This window comes from Rhamphochromis sp. 'chilingali' (genome assembly GCF_963969265.1).
Source record: "Rhamphochromis sp. 'chilingali' genome assembly, chromosome: 11".
NCBI lineage: Eukaryota > Metazoa > Chordata > Actinopteri > Cichliformes > Cichlidae > Rhamphochromis > Rhamphochromis sp. 'chilingali'.
Genome location: NC_137938.1, coordinates 12,137,255 through 12,164,084, shown reverse-complemented (window position 1 = coordinate 12,164,084; position 26,830 = coordinate 12,137,255). Strand labels below are relative to the sequence as shown.

The 26,830-nt window shown below is 40.2% G+C and overlaps 1 protein-coding gene across 4 annotated transcripts in view; it reads right to left on the bottom strand.

Moving 5' to 3' along the window:
* The window catches only part of triob (trio Rho guanine nucleotide exchange factor b), a 114,536-nt gene that overhangs the window by 86,229 nt on the left and 1,477 nt on the right, over nucleotides 1–26,830 (bottom strand). For 2 of the 4 annotated variants that reach the window (XM_080897194.1, XM_080897197.1), the window contains exon 2: nucleotides 13,646–13,699. The exons of 1 other annotated variant lie outside the window; for it this stretch is intronic. In XM_080897194.1, the coding sequence (XP_080753320.1) occupies nucleotides 13,646–13,699 (54 nt within the window). Of the gene's footprint in view, nucleotides 1–4,670; nucleotides 5,224–13,645; nucleotides 13,700–26,830 lie in introns of those variants that run through there. One more of the 4 variants, XM_080897196.1, reaches the window with a different exon arrangement.

Sequence of the window (26,830 nt, the reverse complement as noted above, 5' to 3'; positions counted from 1 at the left end):
AACAGTACACAGTACGAACTCACTGGGCAGCCAGCTGAGCCGCATCAACACATCAATGAAGCGGGGAGGAGGACGCTTTGTACAGCTCTGGATGCGCCATTCATCAGTTTCCTCTAACCAAACCACCCGATTGTCCCGCTGCACAACAAAAAACAGGCCAATAAAACACAGCAGACCAAATAACACTCGACAAGCAGGGCGCAGGAGGGAGAGAGCGAGAGGGACGAGTGGAGAGAGCTAGCGCCGCTGTGGTCTGATGTGTCACTAACTGCCTCAGAAGAAAGGGGGGCAGAAAAGAGAAAGAGGAGGAGAAAGAGAAAGATAGAAAGAAAGTGCTCGAGACAACACCGTGTCAGCTGTCCCTCATTCATCAAGACAGTTGTGGCCTGAAAGCAGATGGGACTTGAAACGATGATGTCAGACGGTGGGAGAGAGAGGTGAGGAGCGGAAGAGAGAGAGAGAGAAAGAGAGAGATGGGGAAGGCACTTGTTTTTCTAAGCTCTTCCAAATCTGATGCTTGAAAATACTTTAATAGTGCAAGTGTACAAATGTGGGTTGCTAAAGTGTAGGAGAGCAAAAGTGGGCCGTCACATGATCGCCACCTACATATTTATCTGATAAAACCATGTGATCCATGCAGATCCATGTTGGTATTTGATTGATACTAGCATGATGGGATCAGTACTTTGTCCTCTAATGTCAGTATGTAGCCAACTGAATTGTATTCAATTATTTTCATTTGAAAATGTAAAAAAATCGATTTCAAACACGAACTATGAAAAATCTTTTTTGTGCTGACTGTCACATCTATTTTATTTACATCCAATATCACATTTCAACAACAGACACTTACCCTTGATTTAAAGAGACAGGTGTGTTTACATCCCAGGTTTTTAAAAACACGCTGAAAAGTGGGGGGGGGGGGGGGGGGGGGGGGGTTGTGGAAAGTAAAAGTGTGTTCATTAAAATGTGCTCAGAATTTGTAAACTGATGATGATTTATCTCAATACAAAATACTGGACACGCGTAATGCACACACACAGTAGGCAATAAGTGCATTCTTGTATGGAACGGCACAGAAAGAAGAACTATCAGATCAGCCGACTCACGACCTGGGCTGACAGCAGCACTAACAGAGCGACAGCTGAGCTCTGATAATAGGATTAATTACTCCTACAAACCTCAGGGACAAAACTAACAATTAACACGTGATGAGCTTTAAAAGCTAGTCATTAGCGCGAGCACCGTGATGACGCTCGACTCTGCACCGGAGACGTCTGGCACACTTCGCTGACATAAAGCTGTGAACGTGACTCTCGGCAAAACATTTTTTAGTAAACAAGCTAAAAAAATAAATAAAGGAATGCTTAAAAGAATCCAGTAGTGGCTTACTGTCCAGTCTTTCCCTTGGTAGCTGCTTTTGGAAAGTAAAAAAACAACAGACAAAATGTGAAATGAAGTGCTGCTGAGAGCTCGCCAACTGGTAATTTCTTTCTGTAAACAGTATCTGTAATGAAAACCTCTAACAGAGCGCCGAATGATAAACAGAGAATCCGGTCCTGCAATTTGTGTCTCAACAAATCCAGCAAAACAGATAAAAACTATCATAGGCGAATCCAGCTTTTTTTTTTTTGATGACGTGTGTAAGCACCTGCAGGGCTCCAGTTTGCTAAAAGCAGGATAGTTCCTGTTTACAAGCTCGGCAGTCAGAGTCTGCTCCCAGAGGAAGACACAGAAAGACACGTGTGTGCACATTACTGTTACTAATGTATATCTGTGTGCGTGTGTCAATGTAGTCCAGGGGGAGTTTGCGTGGACTGTTTATGAGCTCCTGTTGCACAGATGCATCACTTTCTCTTCTCCTGTCATCCTTCGCTCCTCTGCAGCCAACTTCCTAAGCACATCCCCTCTCTGTTACCCCTCTCCTATCGCACCGTCGCCCTTCCTTGCCTTTTTTCCCCCAATCCAAAACAGTCTCTCCCAGTCATTTCCAATCATACCCTCCCTCTCCCCATCGCCTCTAACCCTATCCCCCAGTAAGTAGATTTTCACTAGACTTGTCCTCAACAAAGACCAGTGTCCTGTTGAGTACACACACAGCAAACACGGAACTACGGGGCTACAGCAGGAGGCCCCGACCGGGTCCCATGGTTATCCAGTGTTATCACAGCCCTGAAAAACAACTGGCTTAGAAAAACAGGCGCCACCGCACTATCTTATGGAACATCTGACTTATTGTACACGCATGGATACTCAAGTGATGCACAGATTCCCCACAACAGAGTGGTCAATAGTCACCAGGAGGAGAAAAGTGACATGTTTGCTCTCTACTTCAGATAAATGATATAAAAAAACACCAAAAAACACTCTTTTGCATGAGCACAAAGCTACATTTTGCAGTGAAAAAAATACCCGCATGCAGCGAATAAGCAGCACTTACTGGTGGGAGTATATTTGCAACATGCCAATTGATTTACAACAGTGTTTCTACCGAGGGAAAAATTTCACATCAATTCAGACAGTTGAGCAGTCCCAAATCTAATCTCATCTAGATGTTTCCAGGGTTTGTTCAGGCTCCTCCTGACTGTCTCAGTTTGTAACCATCCTCTGAGAGGAAAGGGGGGGTGAGAAAGTAAGGGTGCGAGGAGTAGGGGACGATAAGAGAAAAGACAGAAGAAGACTTCAGGATTTGTTTGTGCCTCCTCATAATTTGCTCTCTTCTAGCCATTTCATTTTTGGTCTTTTATGACTTTGGGGGCCTCAAATTCATGCTCAACTCAGAACCACATCTGCATCCAGACTCCACCCTGACTACATATAGATAGGATGCAACACACAATCATGTACATGCTTTCTGTTTTTAGCAGCGCAACTTCTCCATAGTAAACACAAACACAAACCACACCTATGAACTTAACACGGAGCAGATACGCAGAATTACACGCAAATAACACATAAAATGACAGTATTACTGCGAGAGAAAAAGAGAGAACGAGATGGGGAGGGACAAACACAAGTCCCTGCACTCTTTACACTCACACAGTAGGGGTCACTAGATGCATTTATCAGTTATTCATTGGTAGGAATAAACATATTTTAAAACTGAGAAGATAGCATTTATCCAATTAGTTTCTGGGAGGAAACTCCTTACCAGCAAAAAACAAAGAGATATATCACTTTTTAAGCTCCAACATCTTTTCAACATGAAAGCCATGAATTGGAATTGTTAACTGATTAGTCTTAATCCGCCTAAAGCCACTAATTACAGTGGGCAAGTTAATTATTTTATTTGCATGATTTCTTTAACATCCTGGGCCTACACTCTGGCTGGCATCTTGCTCTTTTTTCCATCTCTAAGCTGAAAGGCTTTTGTACCAAGATGCCATGATGAATAAAATATTCGCCCTTAAAGTATACATTTTAACGTGGAACGCAGCACCCTCAGGGAAAAACTGCGAGTGGCTGAGCGCTTTCGTCTTGAGCTTTAGTATTCAGCTACGGCGTTTGATTTCTGGACGTCATTCAAAAAACACATTTTCATTTAACGCTGGAACAAAGGAATATCATCAGTCTTGGGTTCGGCAAATTACGTCGACAGTGCTGACAACTTATTACTCTGTCACAGAATACGTGCATCAGCAGCCATGTTGAGAGGGGGGAGAAAATGGAAAAAATTATTTGATTATGTGGCTTTCTGCTTTGAAAATCAGGCGTTTCTGTCTTCAGTTAGCACAGCGCAACTTAAAAACGCTTCTTCCCAAAATTTAAATGAGTAACAGGAAACCAATAAAGCAGGCATTCCCAGCATTAATGGCCCTAATATTCCCATAATCCAGCCGTATAAAACTGTATTGACAAGCAGCTTACATATTAAAAGCTTACAGGTCACTAAACCCTTTTTCTTTCCCCACTGCCAAGAAGGTCACAGCTCGCTGTCTGCTCATGTTTTGATCAATGAGTAATATGAACAGGTTATTTGATATGCCGAGCAGCTACAGGCTAACTTGTTCAGGTGCAAGCAGAAGTTTTTGGTGGCTAATATTAGCCACTGTTGGCAAACTTTGAGCATAAATCATTGGCTGATAACTTGACCACCTTGAGTACTCTTTTGTACTTGCACCCCTGGTAAACATTCACCGGTATCCTCTAAGTTGCCACTCTTTAACTAAAAACCTAAAAAAAAATTAATTTAATCACCACCGTGGACTCCAGCTGCTCGCTCAAAGTTCATATCTTCACTTTGAAGTTGGTTCAGCTCTATTACTTGTCTTTTATGTTGAGAACTGCTGGCAAAGTGATATGCTACACCTTTATAGATTTTATATATGGTCTTGCTGGTGGCCACACCCCTTTCTATGTAAACATAACCCTTTGCAAGAGGATAGGCAAGGCCTCGTGACTCACATGCATTCATTAGTTACCCAGCAGACCAAAAATAGGTGGTTGTGACACTGCTGAGAAGTAGCTCTAAGCATAGCTCAGCAGAGTTTAATAGAATCCAAACGCTGCCAATGGAAATAATGCATTTTTTTAATGGGCATTAGGCATATGTTTTGGATTAATCGGCAAAAAAACAAACATAACAATAGATGAACATTTCAAAGCCTGTACTTTTCTTTGCTGTGTTTGAAACAAGTCAGTCTAGCTTTGTTTTATCATATCATACTTACAAGCTTTTACAGACATGATCCAGATGGTCAGTCAGCTGACCAACAAAGCAAGCAGCATGCCAGCGCAGGAGGGATTCCAGCCAGAGGATAGTAGATTGTATAGCCTCTCTCATTTAAAAAAAAAGTTTCAAGTTTCAACAACTAAAGCCGTTACCACCTGGGTTTCTCTCCATTATAAACACTGCTCTACTGAGTGTCAACTCTTATCTTGTGTTGACTCCATATTAGTATAAACCTGCAGGGTATAAACCAATCTAATTCATGAGAAACTGTCGTTATTAGTTCTGTTGCATGTGCTTAAATGCCTGAACTGAACTGTGGAATCACTATAATAGTCCAACTGCCACATTTCTGCAGTGCAACAAACCTTTGACTACAGTATTCCAGCATGAAAATGATCCAGTTCACTGCACAGATGCAACTACTATCAACAAATCCAACACCATGCTCCCTCTGCTCACTTGAATGAATGAAGAGAAATTTTAGAACAGGAAATCAGATGTTTTGTCATAAATCATAGATCAGCACTGCTCCTGCAGCAGCTCAAGCATCAAAAAGTGAAATTATGGTCCTTTTGAAAAGGATGGAGCAGGCGTTGCAATGATATTCCTCTGTCCTCGGAGCAGCCAAGCATCCTTTATATCCCTGGAATCAAGCAGCAACCAGCAAGCACACGTATACACCCCCCACCCCCTTCCTGTTCAGCCCCTCCCCCGAGATGGCTATTTCCAGCAAGCAATTGGCTGATGCGCAGGGGGAAGAGGTTGATGGCGAGTGGATGGGTGTTAAGAATGGAAACCCTGACTTCCTATGCTTCAGTGCTCTCCAGGAAAAGGCCGGCTAAGTGACAGAGGACAAGATGATAATGATGTGAGAAGTAAGAATGATATGATGGTGTGGAGGACAGGGAGGAGGCGCGGTGGGATATAAGCTGCTAAAGATGAGCTGCATCATCTAAATTCTAATGAAATACTGTCTGGAATACATCTGTATTTTATTACTATTAACATGAAGTTTTGCAGACAGAGGATTCTGATGAAAAGAGTGGACCTGACGTTAACGGTGCAGGGGGAAAAAAAGTGCAGAGGAACTCACTGCCTGAACGTCAGGCCAGATACAGTTCACAACAGATGGAACCAATTAGCAGACAGCACAGCGGTGTAAATTTCTGCATTTAACATGCGTGTTTGTATGTGTCAGGAAAAACCCGATCAGCAGCGCATGGTAATAAGGAAAACAAATATTGATAAAGCTATGAATGACCTAATCCTCAAGGGAATATTGGTCATAGTGTTGGGATGTAGCTGGAGGTGTCTGAATGTCCATAGGTTGTGGAGAGGGAGCGGTAGCTGATCCCAGCTGACAGAGTTAAAAGCAAGGTGCACCATGCACACTCTGACATCCTACAACCAATTTAGAACCACCAAATAACCTGACATGCCTCTCTTTGGACTTTAAGAGAGGGAGAATATGCACAGAAAGGCTCAAGCTGACCTAGAGGTACAAGCAGAAAAGTTCCTGGTGACAGTGATAACCACTGCACCACCCACACGATGGCTCTGAAATCCCTTAAAGCAGCGGTCCCCATGCCCCGGACCACGGACCCGTACCAGTCCGTGAGTCGTTTGGTGCCGGACCGCGAGAGTTGAGGCTTGGGTGTGAAATTTATGGTTTTCAGTGATTTTAGCGTTTTTTGTTTTGTTTTATCGTTTTTATCGTTAACTTAGTTTCCCTGGGTCTTTTCCCACGTGTTATGAATAAATCTTTTATTTTGGTACAGGTACTGGTTTTATTTTGTTGTATTTATCTGCGACACCTTAAAGGCCGGTCCGTGAAAATATTGTCGGAATAAACCGGTCCTTGGCACAAAAAATGTTGGGGACAGCTGCCTTAGAGCAACACATTCAAACATATAGGGTAACTCTAAAAGTAAATGGTCAGGTGGTAAATTTCCAGATGTAATGTGGGTTATTTTTACATGGTACCTACCTACATCATTGCCTTTCTATGATGGCAACGAGTACTGTATAAAGAAAGATTGCATAAAGAAAACAATCACATTTACTTCCTACAATTTACGTGGTTATTACGTTTTAAATTAAATCTCAGACACTATTGGACCCATTAAAACATGCACATTTTCAATCAGTTTAATCATCATCCTTTTATTCAAATAATGACAGCTTTTTTGACAGCAACTAATAACTCTCGTAAACCTGTCCAACTCTTTTTAAGAGTAGTAATACAGATATTTAAAGCTATGCTCAAAATTCATTATCAACTGACAAAAACATCTACTCTACAGTGTGCATGGATTAAATAAGAACAAGACTACATTTCACTAATAGGCTCCAGCTTAAACAAGCCAGAGTGTGGTTTGGAAAAAGAAACTTTTTGGATTCGATTGTCTTATTATTTGCAGCCATCGGAAATGCGGCACGGCCAAACAGATATCATTATGTTGATATCCTGTCACAGAAGGATGCAAGCTGTGCGCTTAAAAAAAAGAAAAGAAAGACAGCCAGTGTTCTACAGCATGATCCAATTAAGGTCGTCTGCGCAAACACATACGCACACGTACAAAAGAGGTCAGGATGCACACATCCACATGCAGAAATCCACAGAAGGTTCACAAAGACACACTGCAGAGTGCAGAGTCCAGCTGTCTCTGTGTAAGACACCACAGGGAGTCTAACTGGCTTTCCTCTCTTTTATCATATCTCACGAGTTTGTGTGTGTGTGTGTGTGTGTGTGTGTGTGTGTGTGTGTGTGTGTGTGTGTGTGTGTGTGTGTGTGTGTGTGTGTGTGTAACTGTCAGGAAGAATTTGGTCATTTTAACTCTAATAACTATGTAGCGGCACGGGAGTCAGTTAACTCTAAACCACGATATTATTGAGAGGCTGTGATTCATTACACATTCCAGTGAACACTTTGCAAAGTCCCTGTTCCATAGTAGTGCATGTATAAGGTCTACCTGCCATACTAAACAGTAAGCATGCCGTAGCTGTTACACACATAGATGTTAACCACACTATGCACACTTTTTAGGCTATAGCATAAGCTACACTGACAAATATAAAATGTTATGGCACACTGTTGAATACACAATAGATGTGAGATTAATTAGTCATCTGCTTTTACGATAGTTCAAATTAGGTTCAGAGAGCCCCTTCTTTAAACCACAATATTAAACACACACATTGTGTGCTGTGGAAGTACATCTGTGAACTTACAGACTTAACTTAGGTTACAGTATAGCTGCCTTCCATTTGTCTCCTCATGCCGCCTGTTTTATTAGAGCTTTCATGACCTTTTGTTTCACCCTTTTGGTCTGTTCTCTGCATTTAAGTTGAAGTTAATTACAAATGAAGCTAAAGCTTCATTTAGATACCAGATAGAAAAAAGAGCAAGTAAACAATCAAACAGTCAAACACACACACACTCTACACTCCAGAGTTTAGTGTTTCCAATCCTGGACTTTGCAGGGGAGAAAAAAAAGATCCAATGAACTCCAGAGAAAACCACTTCCTCTTTGCTTAGAAGTTTGTGTGTGTGTGTGTGTGTGTGTGCGTGTGTGTGTCTGAGTGAGCCTGCCTGCCCGTCTTACCCGTGGTGCACATGGTTAGCATTCAAAGCCTAGTTCAATAGGAACCACACAGTGAGCCCAGTATGGGCAGAATGGGAGACTGAGCTCACAGCTGAATTAAACTGAACAGAAACATATGGAGGAAATCAGAGGAGAGGAATGGAGGAGTGGAGGGTTGGTTTTTTTTTTTCAGTCAACAAGTATAAGACTGAAAATCGCTCTCATCTAATTCACTGTTGACTGTCTGCGCTAGAAATTATTAGGCCAGAAAAAGAGATGAAAATCATCCTGACTAAACTGGCAGTTGGCTACTGTTGCAGATGATTATTTTGGAATGAGCCTCAGCATATCTGGGGAATAGTCCAACACTTTACTCTAAGCATGCTTAGTCTGTAAATCCATATGCATGCAACAGTGTTTTGGGGACACTTGTGATTTTGTGGTTAAGTGTCTTCTACAAACTCGGCTGTAAGTAATGCATTTTTTTTAATCTCCTCTTCTATGACAAATTGAAATGAATTTGTAACGCTCAATCCTGTTAATGCATAAATCAATGCATAAAAATTAAATAAAACAGAAAAGTGATCATATAAGCAAGGAAGTAAACCTCCACAGTATGTGCAGAATAAAAGCACCAATGTTTAGATGCAGGATGGATCCCTGCCCCTGTGTGGCACTGCGTGCTACCAGTGGAACAGATGAGTGCTGGCAGATCAGACAGACGAGGCAGGTTGATGTTGAAGAAAGGTTGAAGTTAGCATGAGTTTGTGGGATGCAGAAACATCACTCACCACTAAAGCAAGACCTAAAAATCTACCAATTCCCAGCATTATTTACACTTTTAAACCTAAATGATAACATAACTGATCGATCTTCTCTTTCTATGAAATGTGCAGCATCTTTCCCAATGAATGAAACAGGCTGTTATTGTTGTTCAAAAATAGCTGTATGCAGATTATGTAATATTACCTAACATGGCTCTGTTTTTTGGCTATAAGTGTGATTCTAATAATGGAATCCCTTCTCTGAACCACTGCTTGGCCTACACGATACTGCAAATATCTTCATTGAGCGACTTCATCCAGTATTTTTCTTCATTAGGATGCCATTTCATACGCCAATGCTAACATAAAACATTAGGTTTTCTCTCTATATATTTTTATTTGGAAAGATCTGCATCCATACAAAGATGTGGGAAAACCACAGCTTTTGTTATATCCTCACAACATTTTATTTTTTCATGAAAACTGCTGTACCCAGGCTCTACGGAGAAGTAAATTGTAACAATGAGGAAAGCTACAGCAGAAAGGGCTACATTGTTGTAACTTACAACATGTGGGCATCACGGGCCAATAATTCATGTGACCATCAGCTCATTATCTCACAGAGGAATGGCTACTGCTGTCTTATGTTCAAAAATATCTCCAATAGTAAGGTAGTCCACATGCACTTGCATTCTTTGCATCCAATGAAGTTGGACTAGACTGTAACACAAAGAGTTTATCAGGTGCTTGTAATACTTATGATCGGTCATAGTGATAGTGTTGATCAGTCTGCCTGCTTGACAATCCCATTTTATCTTAAACAAAATGAGTGAAGTAAAAGGAATGGACTGAGAACTAAAACAGATATTCACAAAGTTTACCTTTGTGGATTTTAATTTGCAAAAACCATCTAAACCGTCGTGATTTTGTTTGTGATAGTGTCTCATGACGATGCCGTACAAGCATGTGACGCCCGTGGCAGCAATAGATGTGCGCAGATCAACAATGGAAAATATGGAGTGTGGGAGAGAGTGCGACCATGCAGCGTTTAAAGCGTGGATGTGCTGACATTACTTTAAGTTTTATTCTGTAAAAAGTGACAAAAACATTAGCGTCCACTGTACACTCTGCGTGGGAATAAAACTTATTTCTAGGAAGCCGCCACAGGAATGTGAAATTTACAGAGAAACCTCAGGATCCTCCCACTGACATGACCGCTGCGGCACCGAGCAAACCTCCAATATCCCCACTCCTGCTAAACAGGTGAAAATACAGTGGCTTGCAAAAGTATTCGGCCCCCTTGAACTTTTCCACATTTTGTCACATTACAGCCACAAACATAAATCAATTTTAGTGGAATTCCACGTGAAAGACCAATACAAGGTGGTGTACACGTGAGAAGTGGAACGTAAATCATACATGATTCCAAACATTTTTTTACAAATAAATAACTGAAAAGTGGGACTCAGTCCCCTGAGTCAATACTTTGTAGAACCACCTTTTGCTGCAATTACAGCTGCCAGTCTTTTAGGGTCTGTCTCTACCAGCTTTGCACATCTACAGACTGAAATCTTTGCCCATTCTTCTTTGCAAAACAGCTCCAGCTCAGTCAGATTAGATGGACAGCATTAATGAACAGCAGTTTTCAGATCTTGCCACAGATTCTCGATTGGATTTAGATCTGGACTTTGACTGGGCCAGTCTAACACATGGATATGTTTTGTTTTAAACCCTGGCTTTATGTTTAGGGTCGTTGTCCTGCTGGAAGGTGAACCTCCGCCCCAGTCTCAAGTCTTTTGCTGACTCCAAAAGGTTTTCTTCCAAGATTGCCCTGTATTTGGCTCCATCCATCTTCCCATCAACTCTGACCAGCTTCCCTGTCCCTGTTGAAGAGAAGCACTCCCAGAACATGATGCTGCCACCAACATACAGTGGGGATGGTGTGTTCAGAGTGATGTGCAGTGTTAGTTTTCCGCCACACATAGCGTTTTGCATTTTAGCCAAAAAGTTCTAAAGACTAATAGTTGTCCTATGGACAGATTCCCCCACCTGAGCTGTAGATCTCTGCAGCTCGTCCAGAGTCACCATGGGCCTCTTGGCTGCATTTCTGATCAGTGCTCTCCTTGTTCGGCCTGTGAGTTTAGGTGGATGGCCTTGTCTTGGTAGGTTTATAGTTGTGCCGTACTCCTTCCATTTCTGAATGATCGCTTGAACAGCGCTCCGTGGGATGTTCAAGGCTTGGGAAATCTTTTTGTAGCCTAAGCCTGCTTTAAATTTAAATTTCAATAACTTTAACCCTGACCTGTCTGGTGTCTAAATCCAACCGAGAATCTGTGGCAAGATCTAAAAAAACTGCTGTTCACAAACGCCATCTAATCTGACTGAGCTGGAGCTGTTTTGCAAAGAAGAATGGGCAAGGATTTCAGTCTGTAGATGTGCAAAGCTGGTAGAGACAGACCCTAAAAGACTGGCAGCTGTAATTGCAGCAAAAGGTGGTTCTACAAAGTATTAACTCAGGGGACTGAGTCCCACTTTTCAGTTATTTATTTGTAAAAAAAAGGTTGGAATCATGTATGATTTACGTTCCACTTCTCACGTGTACACCACCTTGTATTGGTCTTTCACGTGGAATTCCACTAAAATTGATTTATGTTTGTGGCTGTAATGTGACAAAATGTGGAAAAGTTCAAGGGGGCCGAATACTTTTGCAAGCCACTGTAGATTTAAGAGCGGCAGGACTTAGTGCTGCTGAATCTTTGATTTTATTGATCTTTTGCTGTGTTTTACTTGCATCTATTTGAAAGAGTGAGTGTAAACCCAAAACATTATTTTATTTTATATGCTGCAATATGCAGAAAATGGGTTTAAATGTTAAAGAATTTCTTCAAGTCAAAGACTGTTGCATGTAATTTAATTTTTTGCTTAATGCAATGTGTATAAAATTAAAAGATTAAAACTCATAATACAATTTTTAAAAAGAGGCTTTCCATTTGATTCAATTTAATATGACGGATTATGCATAAAAAATAGAATTGGGCTGAAAGGTCTATTGTGTTATTACGTATTCAGGTCGTGTATCGTGTTTTTAAAAAGTAACTAAGTAACTAATTACTTTAGAAAATAAGTAATCAGTAACGTAACGGGATTACTTTTTTGGCAAAGTAATCAGTAATTAATTACTAATTACTGTTTTCAAGTAACTTGACCAACGCTGATATACACACACGGGCTTAAACAATTCTTAACCCTCTTGCACTTTCTAACAGGGCTGCAGACATACTCAGGTAAAGGGTAAAAGCTTGTATTCTTCATTAACATTCACAATACATGTTTAAAATGCACCACATCAGCACAAAAGCTTTTCCACAAGGACACCTGCAATTTCATGTTACAGTGTAATAGATTGCTACAGGAAATTTGCTAACCTGACACTCAATTCAACAGCAAGATGATTTTCTTCACAGTAATTGAGAATGAACAATGAACAATCAGCCATAAGCGGCCAATACAATCTGATTACCTCTGATTCGCCGTGAGCAGCTCAATTTCTTAATTTCTGCCCGATTTTCACAGAAACACAAAGACACCAAAGCAGCTCTAATTTTTTTCGTGTCAGCTTCAGGAATGAAGTTCAAAGTTCACAGGATTTAGCTGGTTTGTTCCAATCATTTTCACATTAACACCCATTCAGATTCTGGCAACAGGGAATAATAGCCCAAACGGTCAATTGAAAAGCAGTCTTCTTTTCATCCCTGGATGACCCAGTTGGAAAACATCAGGTCAAAACTGTGTCTCACAATCGACTAACAATGACACTCTAATTCTGTAAAACCCCACATGATATGCTTTTTTTTAATTCACTCTTAGCATGACAACACAAATGCACTTTCTGTCACTCTGTGTCAGCTTTTCTGGCACGGATTACACCAGTCCCTTTAATTTAAATCAGACTCTCTGTGGAAACAGTCCAAACACTTTTGGTGTTTTAGTCCAATACCGATTAAACGGAATGAACCGGGGCCAGGGAGTCAGGCCCACATTTATATGGTATAATCTATGATCTAAGTGCATACACTAATATGGGCCATTTAACTGACCTGCTTATACTGCAAAACAAATCACCCTGGCAAGTGTGACTTGATATATTTTTAGTATGTGTGTCCTGGGGGTATTGGGCTGAGAAGCAACAAGGTCATGGTTGCTATCTGATGCACAGAGGAATATGAGTGTAATGGGATTGGACACAGAGAGCTTTGATGGAAGACAACATTTTATTTAAAGTGGACATAGTATATGGTGTCAGCCATGTTTTGGGGGTTTCAACACTGCCTCTCTTCTACCCACACAAATACATATACTATAAAACTATGCTGTCCCAGCCATGCTAAACTGGAGAGCATTTTAAGTGTGAGCCTTCCTTCTTTGGCTATAGAAGTCTTAACAAACACAAATGTGCATTTTACAGACCTCTGAGGCTTTCGTGGAATTCTGTTTGATGTGGGACAAATGAGATTATGTATAACTTATTTTGTGATCGCTAACTGCGAGATTCACGGGACGTTAAGGGATCATGTGCATCTATTCCCCTCTGTAAAGGGATTTCTGATTAATCCCTCGTGACCTACCTGAAGTTTGACCGGGGCCATCCAGTTTGGATTCACATTTTGGAAGAGAGCAATCTAAAAAGAGACAGAGATAAAAATGAGAGAGGGAGAGAGAAATTTTAAGAAAGGAAATATAGAGCTAAAGGACTGCCCAGTGACCCACTAAAGCAGCAGCATGACCTTCATCACGTTTTAGTGTCCAAACATTAAAGCCTTGGGATTACAAATGAGAGCGAGTGAGCAATTCGAGAGGAGCCCTTTGATCTGCATATCTGGACAGACCCACCCTGAGATTAAACGCCATCAGACATTTTGTACGCAGTTCTACACACACACACACACACACACACACACACACACACACACACACACACACACACACACACACACACACACACACACAGAGTTGTGTTTTCATATCTTAGTGGGGACATCTACCTGACATAATGCTTTCCCTAATCACATACCCTAAACATAACCTAATTGTAACCCTGATACTAAAAAAAATATTTTGAGTCTCAAAAATGTCTTCAAACTCATGCAGACAGGTATTTTGTCCCCATAACGGCTGTTGGTCCCACAAGTATAGTAACATCCCAGTTTTTGTTCCCCACAAAGATATGTAAACAAACACACACAGGCGTGCACGTTTACATAGATTTACAAATGTGCTACTATATGTGTTATCTGTATTTATCAAGAATATAGGTTTTTCTGTGCTCTTAAACACACGCTTAGACATACTCTCACACACATGTAGGACACCCAGCACTGATAAGTGAATTAACTTTTAAAAGATACCAAGTACAGCTGATACCATAGTATCTACTACCTGAGAAACCATCTTTAAGGAGATAAAATTATTCAACCAGATATGTGAAAAAGCAAAGCTGCGTGCTTGGCAATTTCTATGCTAAGCGTGTAACACTACAGTTGAGACAAATTTGGTCTGCCCAAACTGCTAAGCTGGAATCAATAATGTCAGTTTGAGCACCTCAATTAATTCAGGATAAAATAATCAATAATGACTCATTCATAATGGATCCTCTCCTAGTCCACACATCCAGCACACAAATCTAATTTTGCCAAATTCATACATAAATAAATAAGGCAACATTACTTCAAAGGGAACACTGATGTGAGAGACATTCCATGCCGATGACATAAACCCTTGAAAATAAATAAAAATGAATGAAATGACTCCAGACTGTAATAGAAGTTTCCCAGAAGTCAGTGCAGGTAACAGCTGGACCAAATGACCAAATCATCTTGTAGCCTGTAGAAGACTGAGAAACTCTTTCTGGGTCGCTCACTAGTTGTACACTATAGTGGCAAAAGATAACAGAGAGGAGAGAAGAGGGGCAGCTTAGTCCTTCACTCTAACTTTTTCTGGACTCCTTTATGAAAAGAACAGCCTGGCATATGCTGTCGCCTAGCCAGGATTACAGTAAGCACCTGTTCACGCACAGTACGCTTCATTTTGTACAGTGTAGATAAAGTTTTTGGTCCAGTGAAAAGCACTAACAGAATTTTCAAGAGCTTATATATACATGCATGCACAGCAGCCTGCGAGAGACAGACAGGCAGTCGGAGACGCCAAAGGGAACACAAAACAGAAGGTAACCGTCTACCAAATACTGTGAAATAAACAAACCACTAGGTTAAAAATAATTGAAAGAATCTTTACTTGTACCTGAGGACAAGGTCAAGCTGTTAGGAGGTTTTAAAGTAAGTAGGAACTATCCAGATTTCTCCAAAATCTGCACAAATGAACTTCTAGAGAATAAATAATGCAGATTATTTAATGTAAGAGAATTAATATAAGAGAAATGTCATGTTTACAAAAGGGAAAACAGAGGAAAACCCTTTTAGAGCAACGATGATATAGAAAGATGTTAACCTAAATTCTGTGCCTGTTTTTGTGATTGTGTAGGAAAAGAGAGAGGGGAAAAAAGTGAAATCGTGCACCACTAAGTGTGACCAATCAAATTCATTTGAGTGCATGTGTAAATTCGACAACAGCAGAAGCAAGAACCAGTACTTCTGCAAGCCTATACATTAGGATGGTATGTTAGTTTGATCCTCAACCCATTTTATATAAAGGCAGAGAGGCTTTGTCGGCTAAGTCCGAGGAGCACTGGGCTGGCACTGTTCACGCAACACAGATCAGAGCCTGCTGCTGCCTTCAAAGCAAGGGTGAATGATGCAGAGTCAGTCTGTTTGTGAAGGGAAGAGAGACTACACAGTTCCTGCTGGACAGAGTAAGTACAGCTGTTGGCAGAAGACAAGCAGTCACGGGCAGCACACAAGCTCACACATGTATGCAAACACACTCTGCAAGCTGTGCTTTGATTTTACCAAAGCTGAGCCCATGATGCACTTTAGTCCGATTTGTTCTTTTCATGCTGACTAAAGAGCGTCCTTGACTTGCCTGCTAAAGAAAGTAAAACATGCAGAGAAGAGCAGTAAAGAGAACGGGTATATTATCAGAATCAGCTTAAGCATAAATAGGAAAAGTGTTAAATTAAATATTCCAAAGTTAACAACACTATGTACAATATAAGCAAGATATTACAAGTGAAAAATAGTCCAGATGTCATAAGGAGGAGATGTAAAGTTTAATTGCAGTAGGTAGGAATGCTTTCCTGTGCTGTTCTGCGGTACATCGTGGTAGAATGAGTCTTTTGCTGACCGTGCTACTGTGGCTTTCCAGCAGAAGATGGAGAGGGTGTAAACTAAGAAGCTTGGAAAGAAAAGTGTCTGGACTTCTTTAAGTTGCTTGAAAACGTTTCACCTCTCATCCGAGAAGCTTCTTCAGTTCTAGGGTCAAATGGTGACACCAACTGTCTGCCATCTATAATCCAGTTTTGAGATCCCTTCACAGACGCCTTAACACCCACTCACATCCTGGGCCATCTGACCTCAGGAAATCACATGATAGGGTGGGGGCAAGGTTTCACAATGAGCTCACCAGAAACCCTGTCTGATTGTGACCTACACCTGTTTTCACACCTTGGCTCATGTGATTAGGTAGAGGATCATTAGGGGGTCCATTGTCCCCCTTGGGGGGGATACTCCCACAGGGCTTAAATCTGGGACTCTCCATCATTTGACCTTAGAACTGAAGAAGCTTCTCGGATGAGAGGTGAAACGTCTTCAAGCAACTTAAAGACGTCCAGACGCTTTTCTTTCCAAGCTCCTTAGACTACGATGACCTGGATGACTGAGAACCTTCACAGAGAAGATGTAATAGATCGTTAAATACTGTCCGTAACTTGGACAGCATCCTCCTTTCTGAAACCGCTGTCAGAGAGTCGAGCTCCACACCCACAGCATCACTGACCTTGTAAGTCAGTTTATTGAGTCTGTTGCTATCCGTTGCACCACAGCGCAGACAATGGCACTGGCCACCACAGACTCATAAAACTTCCTGAGCATCATCCGGCATATATCAAAGGACCTCAGTAGTCTCTGAGAATACAGATGGCTTTGGCCCTTCTTCTAGAGGGTTTCTGTGTTTTTAATGAAGTCCGAGGGTTTTTTTTGTCAATGTGATCACCGCGGTAACAGTATATGAAGTTTCATGAATGCAGCTTTTGCATGTGTGCTTCTGTGTGTGTGACAGAATATCATTTAAAGTTACTGCCATCAGCCTCATATAAAATTCAACAGAAAGACTTGAATTAGGAGCTGTAATTTTTTTAAAAGCAAGAAACTAGAGTGCACAGTGCAAGAATGAGGCCTCCTTTTCTTTCTAACTCTACGCAGGAAAAGCAACTGGTACTCTCACTAACTGGTTTTATGAATGGAAAAAAATAGCACACTGCCTGACACTTGACATGCAACCTTTCTCTCAAAAAGTATTTAAAAAAATAGCCCCAGAACTCAAGCAGAGCACTGGCCTCATGAGTCATTGCTCGTGTTTTTTTTTTTTCAAAGTGCTTTTGGTGAAAGTAAAACTGAGACACAAAGCATTGCATGATGCTCCTGACTTAAAAGACTCCACATTCAGATACTACCTTTGCCTGAAAGAGAGACGAGATAAGGGAGGCTATAAGCAGAAAGCTTGAGAAAGGAAGAATCATATTTTCATTTATGAACATACGGAACTTCATATGACGATGTAAAGCATTTTATAATCTCTGCATTGGTGTCTCGGTTACTGAAGGTACAAGAAAAGAATGGAATTAGATGTGGTGGGACTTGCAAACAGAAGATCTGAATATTACAATAAAAGATCATTACTTGGATATATTACAACCCTGAGCAGAAGCGAGGTCTGAAGTAATGATGGAAGGCTGTGTGGGAGAGAAGTGGAGGAGGCGAGGAAAGGAATGAAAAAGGACAGAACGAGTGGGAGACTGCAGTTGAGTGATAGGCTTCGCTCTTATCAGATGGGGGATTTGCAGAAGACACAGAGACGAACCCACAGCTTATTTTTATGACCTGCAATCCTCCTTCATCCACCCAACCCCCCCTGTGCTTCATAAGCCCGGGGCGACGTGGGTGGGATGTAGTGATTTATACCTATGTGCACGTGTGTGTCATATGTATATGAATGTGCATGTGTTAGAACACAAGACGAACGTACTGGAATTCCTGGTAATTGACTTGACACTAGTAACCGATGCCATTCACATATGTGCACAAATACTCAGCTGATCTTTCTGGATAATTTTCCTGTTAACCACTTTAAATGAACGAACGTGATCTCTGTCACGGTGCAAAATAAGGCAGCGTAGTTTCACTCAAGACCTTAACTCAAATTAACTCAAGAAAATAAATGGCAAACTGAAAAGTTTGATTGGCTTCATTAAAGCTGAAACAACCGCGGCACGTACTTCCACATTTCCTGTGTTAACGTAATGGCCCAGGCCATGTCGGTGTGTCTTCAAAGCGACTCCACAGATGTACGTGACATTTTACAACAATCAATAACTTGGCGTGATGGAGTGTATTACGACTCTCAAAAAGGTCGAGAGCCTTTGATGAGATCGATCAGCATGGTCTGGCTGTAAAACAGGTAATTGCCTCACTGTGCACCCTTCTTGATTGTCTTTGCCATAAAACTCTTAGAAATGGATCCCGATATCTGGCCCTTATAATACAGTGTACAGTAGGCTTTTTATATAAATTCACAGTAAGTGGAGGATTAACTCTTTATTAGCCATATCAGCAACTTTGTGCGGGTATTTCAGGCACACAGGCACCAGCATCTGGTCTGTTTATTGCACATACTTGCTCAATTTGATCACAAGTGGGATGGAACATAAATGCCACTCCACTGCAACATATATGTTTAAGGGGGAAAATTAGTACATCTGTTTAAATTCAATTTGCTAATATCAGGGATTAAATACTTTCCATACAGTTTGACTCCTATATAAGTCTCACCACACTGCCAATGCTTTAAATTGAAATTAGGAATTATTAATGCCTTAAACACACTGTAAAGCTACTCAGTGGGTTAGATCGGACCCTATGGTGGGCCAGTTTTTGCTTACTGGCTGTGCACAACTGATTTATGGGTCTGTTATCTCTCTCTTACATGGAGAATTAATTTTGGAATACGCTGTTGCTTGCACACCTGTGAAAGATAATTGGATTTTGAAGGAAGATTTGGACATTCAGCAGATGATAAACAAGCATAAATGGTTAAAAACTTACTGTAAGGCTCAGCATGAATGTGCAAATATTTATTACTTATGGTACAAAAACCGAAAGTATACAGTATTAAATGACCAATTTGAGAGAACTCAAGTTCATAAGCACTCCTTTTGGTCCAGTTTGTATCACTTTGTTTTCAAGCAAGCGCTCTGAAAACAGCCTAAAACATTTCCTGGCTTCGAGATGTTGGCATTTAATATACATAATCTGCATGTTTTGTGGACAGCGTCTTAACTGTTGGCTTTAGAGCAAAGGTTCTAACATTTCTGACGAGCACACGAGTAAAAATGTACACGTCGGCCAAAGATACGGAGAATCTCTACTGTGAATAAAAACAGCCAAGCAATGACGCAATGAAGAATAACTGGACTTTCCAATATTTCGAATGTTTGCTATCTTAAGACTTTTTGAAAATATGTCTTAAAACTATGCCAAAAAATGCAGTTTACTGAATAGTTTTCTGATGCATGAAGTCTAAATAACACACAGTTTTACTCCAAATCTTTGTCCCACAAGGAGGTCGGCTAGGAGGAAAACACCCTGATGAGTGCAGCCACACAAACCTTGGGCTGCGACCTGGCCAGTCATTCAACCAGCAAAATTTCCCCCCGTTTTGCTGACAGCTTCTCCATCTTTAGCCTGTGGCACTATGTGGATTATGATTGATCGACAGTTGCTTGTAAAGCCAGTGGAGTTAAAACTTTGATCTGCAAACATGCTACAAGTCAATCTTGGACTTTACTCTGGTTTTCTCTGCTGCGTCACACTTATTTAACAAATAGTTTATTGGTTGTTGTCATTTTGGCTTCTTTTACTGATTTTTAACTATTACCAAGGTACTAATTCTTGACCACTGCCTTATTTGGCATTGGACGGTATAATCAGCTGATGATGGCTAATAAAGAAGAGTTAAAATAAAAGAAAAATGATTATTTAGTAGTGCTGTCAGCATTAATCTTGTAAAAATGACGTAAACTCCATAACCGCATTAACGCCACAAATCTCCGTTAGCGAGTTAATGCGGATCGCCCCTTACGTGGGGCTGCACGGCGCTAAGGCATTAACGAGCTAACCGCGCCAAAGCGTTAACGAGCTAACCGCGCTAATGCATTGATGCTGTGCAGCCCCACGCACGGGGAGCTCTGCGTTAACTCGCTAACTCGATTTGTGGCATTAATGTGTTTATGGTGTTAACGTCATTTTAACAAGATTAATGCTGACAGCACTATAATTTAGGTTTTTTTAAAAATGTATTTGTATACAGTGACACAGAATGAGGATGCTTTATTTTTATCACATTTGCAAGGCAGACAAAAGTGTTACCAATGTTTACCACTAGTCAATTACTCTAAACCCCTAGTTCTAAAGTAACGTTTCACATATAAAAATGTTGGTTCATGTTGTTACTCTGTGCAACACTTAAATACACTCATATATCCCAGCGTTAAGGAAGGCAAAGCTACTTATCAGCCTGTTTCTTGTGATTGCACACACAAATGCTGCCATGAAAGAGATTGTTATTTTGTCCTTCTGTAACTAGCATTTTACAAAAAGCATAGGGATATCTATGTTTTTCAAACTAGTCCTGTTTTTCTGTGGAAGTTTACCTAACAGACTCTTTAAGCAGTGCCGGCTGATTTAGCAGCACAGGCACTGCCAATCTAAGCTTACAGTCTTTAACTCTGACCAACTGCCAATTAAGCTGCTCCGAGAAGCGACCGTAAGGTCTCAGCCTCAAGACCAGAGTAGCCTACATTTTGCAGGGTGTACTCCACCCAAGCCTCAGATCTATAATTTGATGACTGAAGGGTTTTTTTGTCCCTCTAAGTATGTCATGTCCTCTCTTTCTGGATCTCACTCCAGTTCCCCTCAATCCCACATTTACATTCACTTTCTTCAATCTGTTTCTCTTTGCCTTCACTCTGCCGTTTCTCTCAGTACACACTGCATGTTTTAAGATGCATACTGCACTGTCTGTTGAAGTTCTCTTCCTCATCTACATGATTATATAAGATTTACGCTTGAGTCTGCAAGGCAACGCTAGGTCGTTATGCTTCCATCGATTGCGAGTGTGCTCAACGAAAATAAAGAATCACTGCTTAGTGATCTGGCTGCTATTGCAGCCTGCAACTGGCAGAGGTCACTGGGTTCACTTTGGGCACGGAGAGAAATGTCTCACTTTAATGTCAGACTGACTCTGGTAATAATGATTGAAGCATTTTGATTCTAGTCTTAATGCAAGAATTACTGAGGGACAAGCCATTAAAAGCAACATGGACGGAGCCTCAGTAAGTATCACTGTTAGTCAGTCGCTGGTACGATTCTGTAAACTTGTCTATGCAGTACAAGGTTGTCATAATAGTCCCTAATAGTCCAAGATCTGCTATCCCAATGTTGGTGTTGTTCCTACATCATGATAATAATCGTGGTCTGGAATCAGCATTGCAACTGGCCAGTGAAGTTGCCATACTATTATGTTAGCATTAGCCAAAGGGTTAGCTAGCAAACCAAAATGAGTTACCTAAATTTGGCTGACAGCAAACCTAACTTGATAATATATGTATGTCTTGTATATAGTATTAACAAAGACAACATTTATTATGCTTACTATATGTTTTTAACAGTACAAGCACAACAACTGCAAATAGTTGTTCATGCCATAAAAAGTAGATCTTTGCAAAAAACCTAAACCCTAGGGCTGGGCCATATCACGGTAATACTGTTATAATGTTGGGCAATGATAAGAAAATGAAATATCGCGATAGAATATGAGTAAAACGCGCATGCGCAGTGCCTTTGTTTTCATATGCACATGACGGAAAAGGCATGGTGGCTATGGAGAATGAGTAGGGCAAAAGCAGATCATTGAATGAAACAGATGAACCAGAATTGGTTTGTAAAAATGGTGCAGCTTCAGTGATGTGGAACTGCTTTGGTTTTTGTCCGTCATATAGCCACCAAAGCACATTTTTTTGTACATGGCGCTCAAAAATCTGTCAAAAAATGTTTTAGTACAACTTTGCATTATGTCTACCATAGTCAGGAGCCACTTGGAGTAATACGTACTGTGCTTCAACCTAATATTACCGTATTGTGTGTGTATAAGGATCCCAAAATGGCACCTGTTAAGAGACATGCGTATGAAGCGGATTTTAAACTCAGTCGTGCAGTAGAACATGGGAATAGAGCAGCTGTGACAGAATTCAGAATTAATGAATCAATGGTATGGAAGTGGAGGAAGCAAGAAGAATGAGTTGAGTATGGTTTGACTAATCTGACTGTTTTGTTTCACTTAATGCGCCAGAAAAATACGTATTTGACTTATTTATTTGGCACACTGCAGTTTCATGTTGCTAAGCACCTCTTTTTAACTTTTGTGGATATTATACATGGTTATGCTGAGGATATTTCCGCCCATTTTCACTGGAAATGCCTTTTGGTTAAACTGTCAGCAAGGAATTTGCATTTGCACTGTAAAATTTTTATATAGCTTTAATGCACATAAAAAACAGCTGCTTGTTTAAGTGAAATAAAACTGATGGGGTTTTTTGCGCTGATAAAGTTGTCGAGTTGTAAAGTATTTTGTTTCACATCAATTATATCGTCAGTTATATCGTTATCGCAAATTTTCAAATATATATCATGATAAATATTTTTGGCCATATTGCCCTACCGTACTAAACCCTATAGTTTATTGATATTATGACTAAAGATGCCAGTCCTATGACCAATGTAGTTGACTGCAGACTGGGAATATGGCTCTAATGCAAGATGTTTTGACAGTTATTGGACCTTCTTCCAACATACATCTGGTTGCTTTTACGCCAATTGAGTTTCACAGTGCAGCTCTGTACAATAATAGTATTGCGCAGGGCCAGTAACTTCATTTAGCATCACTCAAAAGACTATATGAATTAATGCCTTTTATAATATACCATCATCCCAGTTTTATTTTTTTGTCTTGCCAGTAAGGCTTGCCCCAAAGCGCCTTAATGTATTTGAAAGCGGTTAATCAGAAGATATGATGGGTTGCAACATAATCTGATTTGTTGGCTCATATTGCTAGTGATGCAAGTGTCACATCACTGGCCATATGGAATACAGAAGACTCTATTCAGCAATCTGCCAAATTAGAAATTGGCTGCACATCTTAATGACAGACATGCTGTATGTATGACATTACATGGAATAGAGTCATTTAAGCATGAAATAACACTTATTGGTCAATATTTGTAGAAGTCAAACTGGATAATGATTTGCATTTTGCACAACTTGTAATGTAGAACATGCAATACTCACTGCAAACTGCAAACTCAGAGCACTGCAACCCCAGTTCTATAATTGTCTGAATGAATGAATGAACAGAAGTTTAAAATCCCAACTTTACTCACGCACTCTTACATTATTAACAGCAAACCCAGGAAAATAACTATATACATGACAAAGAGTGCTGTTCTTTGACAGACCTACACTTCAAGTTTACTCATTTTGACAATGAGTGGATTTTTAGGTTGCAAACTAATGGTTGTATTGCACATTAAATAAGGATAATTGTATATAATAATTAGAGCAGGGCGATATGACCAAAATATTTATCACAATATGCATTTGAAAATTTGCGATAACGATATAACTGACGATATAATTGACACTAGACAAAATACTTTACAACTCGACAACTTTATTAGTGCAAAAAAAACCCCATCAATGTATTTTTACTTAAACAAGCAGCTGTTTTTGATGTGCATTAAAGTTATATAAAAATTTAACAGTGCAAAAGCAAATTCCTTGCTGACAGTTTAACCAAAAGGCATTTCCAGCTGCTCCATAACAAGTTCATCGTGGTGTTGGGAGACTCCAGGATGAACATGGTCAGTAACTACACTCAGTTCAGCGGGCAGTGTACAAGGATCTTGTTCTGCTGGTAAAAAAATATCCTCAGCATAACCATGTATAATATCCACAAGTTAAAAAGAGGTTATACACACACAATACGGTAATATTATGTTGAAGCACAGTATCACTTCGCGAGGCTCCTGCCTACGGTAGCCGTAATGCTCCGACAATCCATCAAGCAGTGCGGCTTCGTAGCTTAGCAAAGTCGTACTAAAACATTTGACAGATTTTCGAGCGCCGTGTACCACATAAAATCGTTAAGGGGCACTGTTGATTTTCAGAAAAATCAAAGGATTAATTTTAAGTGTGCCGTATTTTGAAAAAAAATACGGTAATAACGACGGCCCGCTAGCATGCTCTAGCAAAAATAGTGATTTGTTGTGTATCTGACAGATGAAAGCTAAACCAGTTCCACACCACTGAAGTTGCAGCATTTTTACAAACCAATCCTGGTTCATCCGTTTCATTCAACGATCCGCTTTCGCCCTTCTCATTCTCCATCGCCGCCATGCTTTTTCCGCCATGTGCATATGTAAACAAAGGCACTGCGCATGCGCATTTTACCCATATTCTATCGCGATATTTCATTTTCTTATCGTTGCCCAACATTATACCGGTATTACCGTGAATGGTATGATATGGCCCAGCCCTAATAATGATATATTACAAAAAACTATATATTTAGATAGGCGTAGGTAACTTATTATAGATCAGTGCACAGTTACACATATATTATTGCAATGAGGGACTGTGTATTACATAGCTCTATTTATTTACATATAGTGTATATGTATATATTAGACTGTATAACCAAGAACAGACATATAATGAGTTAAATAGGGAATGAATAAGCATTTGCTCCACCCACTCATTTTCAAACAGGAAATGGTTGATATTTTATAGGATTTCAGTCTATTGAGTTTGACTGACATGGTTTTTTCACATTAATATGATGGCTTTCTTTTATTTAATGTTTCTTGGGCTTTTTTATCTTTATTTACATTAGTTACATGTTCAAAACTAAGATCTCATCCATACAACTTTCATGCTCATTTAGACAGATAAAGATATGGAACAGTTCCTGACTTCTATATCTAGGGAAATCTTTAGTTATGAGCAACTTGCCTTGATCACAAATGACCTAATATTTTCACAGTTACGTTTTCGAGTAATCAGCTGTTGCACCATGATGCCTTACTTCAAATAATTGGTCCAATCCAAAATTCAAACTGGAAACAAAGGAGTATTAATACATATTCTTGATCTGATAGTCAACTGATTGTGCTATTTATATAAAGGATAGGGAACAACTAAATATAACTATGAGGAGTGTTATTGTACTGCCATGCCTTATGAGGTTTTCTCTGCAGTTAGGTGAAAATCTTGACGGATGCTCGAACAGCTGAGCAGCTGAATATGTCTCATCTTTGACCAGTTGCAACATTTTCGAGATTAGAGTCTAAGTCATGGCACAAGAAACCTCGGAGAGTGACTCAGCGGCTGAGCTGTGATCCACAGCAACAGTGTGGGACTCAGAGATGGAGCACCATCTGCTCACTGAAAATAATCACGCGGAGATGAACACTGAGTATTTTCGAGGACCAGTGAGAATATTATCCGTTCAGGTGAGGCGAATTAAACACCAGGGCTGGATGTGGATGTAAATGTGTTGATGAAACTCAAATCACTTTCAATCCAAATAGTCCACCAGCTTTATACATAATGTACAAGCTTAAATAGTTATCCAGATCGTAAAGACGTTAGTCTTTCTCTAAGTCAGACTCTTAGTCAGTGACCAAGCTGTTCAGGTAGCCCATCGATCACTTTAGTGTTGGTTCAGTAAAAGAATCTGCTACCTTTTGTTTTCCTTCACTGACTAACTAGGGCACCACAGTGCACCCACTGACACACACTCACACACACAAATTCCCAAAATAGGTATTCAGAATCAACTAGGATGGGCAGCTGTTTGGCAATATTTCAACATGGAACGGGCTGGCATGGATTCAAGCTATGCATGCAGGAACAAATTAATTAATTGACATGTTTGCATTGGGCTGAGAGTAAAAAGGTATAGAAATAGAACATAAAAAGAAAGGTCAGGGAAATTGATGAATGAATCAATCAGCTTTAAGGAGATGTACATAGAAATTAATATAAGAGTGTTGAAAGGAGGAAACTGCTAAATGGTAAAAATATATCACTTTCAATGTCAGATTGATTTCAGGTTATTAATGTATTTGAGTGCACATGATTTTGTGCTTTTGGGCATATTTTTCAAAGTCTCAAAAAGCAAAGAAAAGCGTAACTTTCACCTTTGAACTGTCCGACAGTATTCACAATGCATTTTGTTGTTTTCCCAGAACCTTCTTTTTCCATACTTTCTCTTCATAATAGGCTCTCGTAAAAGTTTCTTGAGGGCATAACCTATTTCTGTCTCCATCATGAATACTGTATGAACTGCATTTGCTGCTATATAAACAACCAAGCAGCCCAACTTCACTCTGAGCCAACTTTCCAGCCTGATACAACACAGCTATAGGAAAATACATTGGCAGGCATCCAACCAACCGTAACAACGGATTTGAATACAATCCATTTTGACAACATTCCTTACTGTCTGACTGGCAGGGAAGGCAATAT